This window comes from Aegilops tauschii, chromosome 3, assembly GCF_002575655.3.
Source record: "Aegilops tauschii subsp. strangulata cultivar AL8/78 chromosome 3, Aet v6.0, whole genome shotgun sequence".
Taxonomy (NCBI): Eukaryota; Viridiplantae; Streptophyta; class Magnoliopsida; order Poales; family Poaceae; genus Aegilops; species Aegilops tauschii.
In genome coordinates this window covers 595,790,230-595,796,229 of record NC_053037.3, presented here as the reverse complement: position 1 = coordinate 595,796,229, position 6,000 = coordinate 595,790,230, and the positions used below count along the sequence as shown (strand labels likewise).

Genomic DNA, 6,000 nt, shown 5'->3' with positions numbered 1-6,000 from the left:
CATATTTTCTGAAAAATAATATGTGAATGCTACTTTTGTCACACACTTAAATTGCTGGAAGCTCACAGGAAATAGCTACAACCTTCTGTTAGATTTGTTGCAGAGCCAAAATATACATTTTTACCTGCAAATTAGCTACATCCCTACAATATTTTTGCTGGAAGCATAATGTAAATAAGCTTCCTTTCCCAACTTTTGATGTACAGCTAAATCAACACTTTAAATCATTCAAGGCTTTTTCCTTTTCAAACTTGTTATTTTGCTTCAACCATGTTTTAAAAAGCTTCAACCATGTTTGCAAAAAGCTTCAACCATGTTTCCTAAAAGCTGCAACCATATTTTGAAAAAGTTTCAACCATATTTTGAAAAAGTTTCAACCATGTTTTTCAAAAGCTTCAACCATGTTTTTCAAAAGCTTCAACCATGTTTCCTAAAAGCTGCAACCTTGTTTACAGAAGCTTCAACCATGCTTTTCAGAAATCTTATAAACATGTTTTCTTAAAGCTTCAAACATGTTTCCTAAAAGCTTCAACCATATTTCCAAAAAGAATCAACCATGTTTTTCAAAAGCTTCAACCATGCTTTTCAAAAGCTTAAAACATGTTCACTATAAACATGGATCAAGCTGTGGTTACAACAACCATTGAGTACTATTTTTTAAAAAAATATAAGGAAAAACCCACATTCTGTTTTTTTTTAAATTCTACAAATTTTGGCACCATCATACTGCAAAAAGTAAGCTCTCACAAACATATAACAATAAGAATTTTTTTAAATCAACTCTTGTAAAAAGCAACATTCTGCTTTTTTCAAACCACGCATGTAGTAATATGTTGCAATCCCACAAAACAAACATTCACAGCTAGTCAACACAACTTTTTATCATAAGTCATGGGGTGTTACAAGGCAATTCATCATTTTTTCCCTCATGAAAATATCCTAAAGTGTAAGGATTGTTTCGACGCCCGGAGCTTTCGCGCTCGCACTCGCAGCAAGAAAAGCTGCAAGGAGTTGGCAATCCTTCACGTTGTGATCTTCATCTTCACAATATTTGCATGGAGTCTTCTTTTCCCTTGGCTTTGGAGCTTTCTTCGTTTTCATCGCGTCCTTCTTTGCTTTCTTCTTCATTTCATCTTCTCGAATCTCAATTAGTGGCTTCCTTCGCTTCTCTTTCTCCTTTGGCCTCCCCTTCTTTGCTGACTTTGGTGGGTTCCGCAGTCCTACGGGGGGTGGATCCCGCTGACCTGTACTTGTACCCCTGACACTTTGTTCATTTGCTGCATGACCTTGGGCTTCTTCGTCTCCTGCAACCCCATCAGTTGCTCTAGCTTTTATTGCAGCAACCCCAACACTGCCCTGATCAATTAGCCCAGAGACAAAACTATAAGCTTCATCATTGAAGCATGCATCAGAAGCGAGTTTCCCAAACTTCCGGCATAGAGAGTTAAACTTTAGGGTGTTTGTCGTGGGGACGCCGAAATGCATAGCTCTATGCCCATCGCCCGGTTCGGGCGCAAGGTCGGTTGCTCTCTTAGACCATCTTGGAAGCATGTAAGTCGCAGGTATCGTTTGCACGTTCAGGTGCACCATGACATGGATGATATGTGGGCAGATCAGCCCACACATCTCAAACATGTTGCAGGTGCACATGTATGTCTGATCTTTAGGAGCAACACGCACCGTGTACACTTTTGGGTTGACGCCATAATTTGCAACAAGGCAAAACCAGATGACATCCCCTTGCAGCTGATATTGCAGACCATAGCCTGTTGATTTAGCCAATAGTTTTTGAAACTTGGAAAATACCTCTCTGGTATAGAAATCTGCAGCTTGCTTTTCAATGTTGTAACTGCAAACAAAAAAAGCTTCCAACATCAATAAGAATTGCTACATATGTTTCAAAGAAATGCTGCAACCACACTGTACTGGAAAACTAAAAAAATGCTACATGACTTTGGACTTACTTGCCCCAGAGTGGCGGCCTCGTCGCTTCATTGATGAAGCCAGCATTGTCTTCACGATCAAGCATTAGCTCCTGGCAAAGCTCAAACTGCTGGACAAATGTCCAAACCGAGTCTCCATGATGATTTAAAGTCTTGAAGTAGGAATTCAGGCCCTCGGACCGCCCGGTTGTTCCTGTGAATGGGAAGAACTTATTCCTAAAGTACACAGGAGCCCACATCTCCCTGATGTCCCACATGTTCTTGAGGTGTTTCTTATCAGTCACACCAAATAACTCGACCATCTGCTTCCACCGTTCTTCAAACTCCTCAACGGTATCTGAATCATTGATGCAACCATAGAATGCTTCAGCAAAAGGCTCATCCTTGCCCAGCATCTTCCCTAGTTTCGTCCTTGCAACCCGGAAGACGTGCCACTTGCAACATCTGTGTGTTGAATCTGGAAATACCATTGAGATGGTTTTAGCCATTGCCTGGTCTTGATCAGTCATAATGTTCAACGGATGCTCGTTATTCATTGCCAACATCCATTGTTGGAAGACCCACTTGAAAGTTTCGATGGTCTCATCAGGCAACAAAGCACACCCCAAGCAAACAGTATGTGTGTGGTTGTTAATGCCAACAATCGGAGCAAAGGGCAAGTTGTAGCAATTTGTGCAGAATGTGGTGTCGAAAAACACACAATCTTTGTACTTTGGATACAAGGCCCTTGTTCTCCCATCAACCCAGAAAAGTGCCCTAACAGCTCCATCATCTTCTAGCTCCGAGAAAAAGAAGTTGGGATTCTCCACTTGTCTTCTCTCAAAGTACTCGATTGTCAGCTCCAATCACGCTCTCACAGGCCCCTTCGCAGCTTTGCTCTTGCATTTGTCACATCAGTCTTCACATACGGCAAACTCCTTGGATCGCAACACCGTGCATCTCCAAGCAAGCCCATCATATTCGTTGTTGATATGTTGTGATAGTGTAGTGAGGTGATATATTGCAAGTCCGCATCCGGGATTTTTCTGTGAGAACGGCAAAATCTCCGGCGCCCCCTTTGCAACATCAGTTGGTGCATGTGTTCCGCCTCAAAAACTGTCACAACCCATGTACCGTCTCGTAGGGTAACACCCATATGCGCCTTGCAATCATACCGCTCCAATCTGTTCCCTTGCCTCTTGTCGCTCACATCCATATAGGTGCGAGCTTGCTTGCTTGCCGATTTTTTTATTACTAGCATAGCTCATTTCAGCATCATCACTTTGATTTGTTGCAGCGCTGTCAGAAATGCTTCCACCAGCATTATTGGAAGGATTTTTCCGAGAGTGTATGCACTCAAAAACTCTATAGATTAAGATGCCTTTCTTTCCTGAGCCTCTTATCCTACTGTGTTTTGATGTCACAATTCGTGTTCCGAAACCCATCTTCATTGCATAATCATTGTACACTCGTTGAGCTTCTTCAACATTGTCAAAAATCATTCCAACAAAAGGGACAATTGGTTGCGATGATATATCTTCATTAGGTTCATCAACAAGTGCCGAAGCATTTCCATTGGCATTGTTACCGGCAACTTGGGCATTCACATGAGCTGGATCACCCGTGTTCTGCTGCAAGGTGTCCTCGGTATCCGTTCCTGGAGGATCATTCAAATCAATGCCATCATTTTCTTCTTGCTCCATAACATTTTGCAGATCATCATCAATGAAAATCGATGGCTCCAAACCGACATTCTGCAACAAAGCACCCAAGACAAACTTTTTGTTTGCTGCATCAAAAAACCATGCAGAAAAACGCCAAACATAGTGGACGCAGCATGTGAAACACAAATTCAGAAACAAGTTTTTTTTGCTACAATCATAGCATAAATTTTTACAACAAAAACACTTAGCATACTGTTATTCAAGATTCTTTCTTCACCAAACATTTCTACAAAGTTGTAGCACGTAGCACATCTACATCATGAAGATATGCAACGTCCCTCTGTTTTCATTGTTTTTTTGAACCAATTCTCCTTCATGTAGCATATAGGATGTAGGATGTAGCATTTAGGATGTAGCATTGTACCAAGTTCACTACATAGTTGTAACATTTTATTAGCAGAGACCACTAAGAAACATTTTTTACTAGCATTTTGTTCACTGTCAGAAAAATTTCTAAATAATCAACACAAGTAGTAGAGAAGATTTTTTCCATGTCATGCTCATCAACTGAAATCAAAGGTTGCACCATTTTTTGTGAGAGATAGGATCTAGGGTTTGGTTTTCATACCAGATCAATTTCATCCCGGCCATGATGTGCTGCATCCTGGAAGACTATACCGGGGTTGACGTATCGTTGCATCCTCGGTACACTACCACCAGGGTCTTGCCGCCTTCGGCCATCAACTGTGGAGGAGCTCATCCCAGAGCTTGAACCCAAATCCATGGCGGCAAGGAGGTTACACGTATGTAAGACATGGTTGAAGGAAATCAGAAGGTCGCGTGATAGATGGGGAGGCCCCTCCTCGAGCTGAGCCTGTAGCCGGAAACCAAAATCCGGTGGATCCGGCCGCCGCCGCCACGGATCGGGGACGGCCGACGCGGGGATCAAGCGTTCCCCCTGTTTCCTCACTGTGGTGGGGCGAAACAATGGTTGCAACAGGTCTTGTTTATTTCTGCTGCAACGGTTCATTTGGTGGGGGCTCGCGCGCAGATCAGACGGCCCTGACTAGTTCAATCCGACGGCTGGGGATAGGCCGGCCCAACAGTTCGGCCGGTCCACCGGCGCCTATCGCCGCTCTATATTAATCCATAAGGGAGTAATAAGATAATTAGAGTAACAGCTATATTAATCCATAGGGGGTTAAAATAAGCTAATTATATATAAGTATTATATTTTTTTTTCAGTTCAGTTTTTCATGTAATAGAACGGTGCATGTGTCAGGGAATGTATTTACTAAGTTGTTATCTATTGAATTGGAAGGGTTTTTTTTTGCGAGGTCCATTGAATTGGAAGTTGGTTCAAATTAAATTGGATGCGGCCGATTAGTTGGAACAGGAATAAATATGTCGGTAATATGGTCTTCTAGATGAAATATAAGTCTACATGTTCTGAAACAGAAGTCAAATTTGGAAAACAAAACTGTTTTCAAAAATATATCTACAATAACTTTTCAAAAAATAACTTTGTTCGACGATAAACTCATTTATATATTAATTGAATATTTTCTTACTCTTCATATCAGAATCTATTCTTTTCTCACAACACAAACCATTTTCACAATTACGAATATATATTCTTTTTTTAGAATACAAATATATATTCTTGATCATGTACATGTAATGGAGCAGTCAACAGATAATGAGAATTTATTTCTAGATGAACATTTTTCCATTAACATGTAATGAGCATTTTTTTCATTAACATGTAATGGACATTTTTTTACCAAATTTCTGTCATGATATTTTCCAGAACATAGGAAAATTTCTGTAACAACGGGTAATTTTTCTCTGAGGTATTTTTTTAATATGGGGTCAAAGTATTTCCTGGTATGTATGAACTTTTTCTTAACATGCGGCATCAATTTTATTACTACATATCTTTTCCCTAACATTTCAATATCTATACTCCTCATAATATATATACAGATACAAATTTTTTTTTGGGAGGGGGGGAGGGTTACTTTAACATGATTTTTTTTTAGAAAATCATGTACTGTTTCCAAATCAGTTTTTATAAATAAAATGTGTGTGCAGTAGGCAAATGGTGAAAAGGTGTTAGCGAATAATATAAAACGAACAGTAGACTGATTAATATATCTGGTCGCATTTAGAGTACAGAGTTGTACTGAAGGACTTCGTTACACTACTCAAACTTTGTCCACACTGTTGAGACAAGAAGTAGCAGGCAAATGCACTGAAAAGCTAAGTTGGTTAATGCGTGTCAGGGTGAGTTGGCCAGCCCGTGAGTAGCAGCTACCGTTGGTTAAATGCGAGGGTGGGTCCCTGCTGTCCGAAGGCATCTAATACAAAACAGAGAAAGAGATAATACAAAAGAAAGTCAAAGTATACTAATA

General features: G+C 40.4%; 1 protein-coding gene across 1 annotated transcript; it reads right to left on the bottom strand.

Annotated features, from left to right (window-relative positions):
* Positions 1–939: 939 nt before the first annotated feature.
* Positions 940–2,431, bottom strand: LOC123497697 (protein FAR1-RELATED SEQUENCE 5-like). Its single transcript, XM_045234382.2, has 2 exons — positions 1,965–2,431; positions 940–1,849 (listed from the first exon to the last, which is right to left on the bottom strand). The coding sequence occupies exons 1-2, from the start codon at positions 2,429–2,431 to the stop codon at positions 940–942; spliced, it is 1,377 nt and encodes a 458-aa protein (XP_045090317.2).
* Between the last annotated feature and the right edge of the window lie 3,569 nt (positions 2,432–6,000).

Excerpts from the sequence above, each read along its gene's own strand:
- LOC123497697 (XM_045234382.2), bottom strand. The coding sequence starts at position 2,431 with ATGGCTAAAACCATCTCAATGGTATTTCCAGATTCAACACACAGATGT. Across the intron at positions 1,850-1,964 it reads AGGCCGCCACTCTGGGGCAA|TTACAACATTGAAAAGCAAG; the intron begins GTAAGTCCAAAG and ends TTTTGTTTGCAG.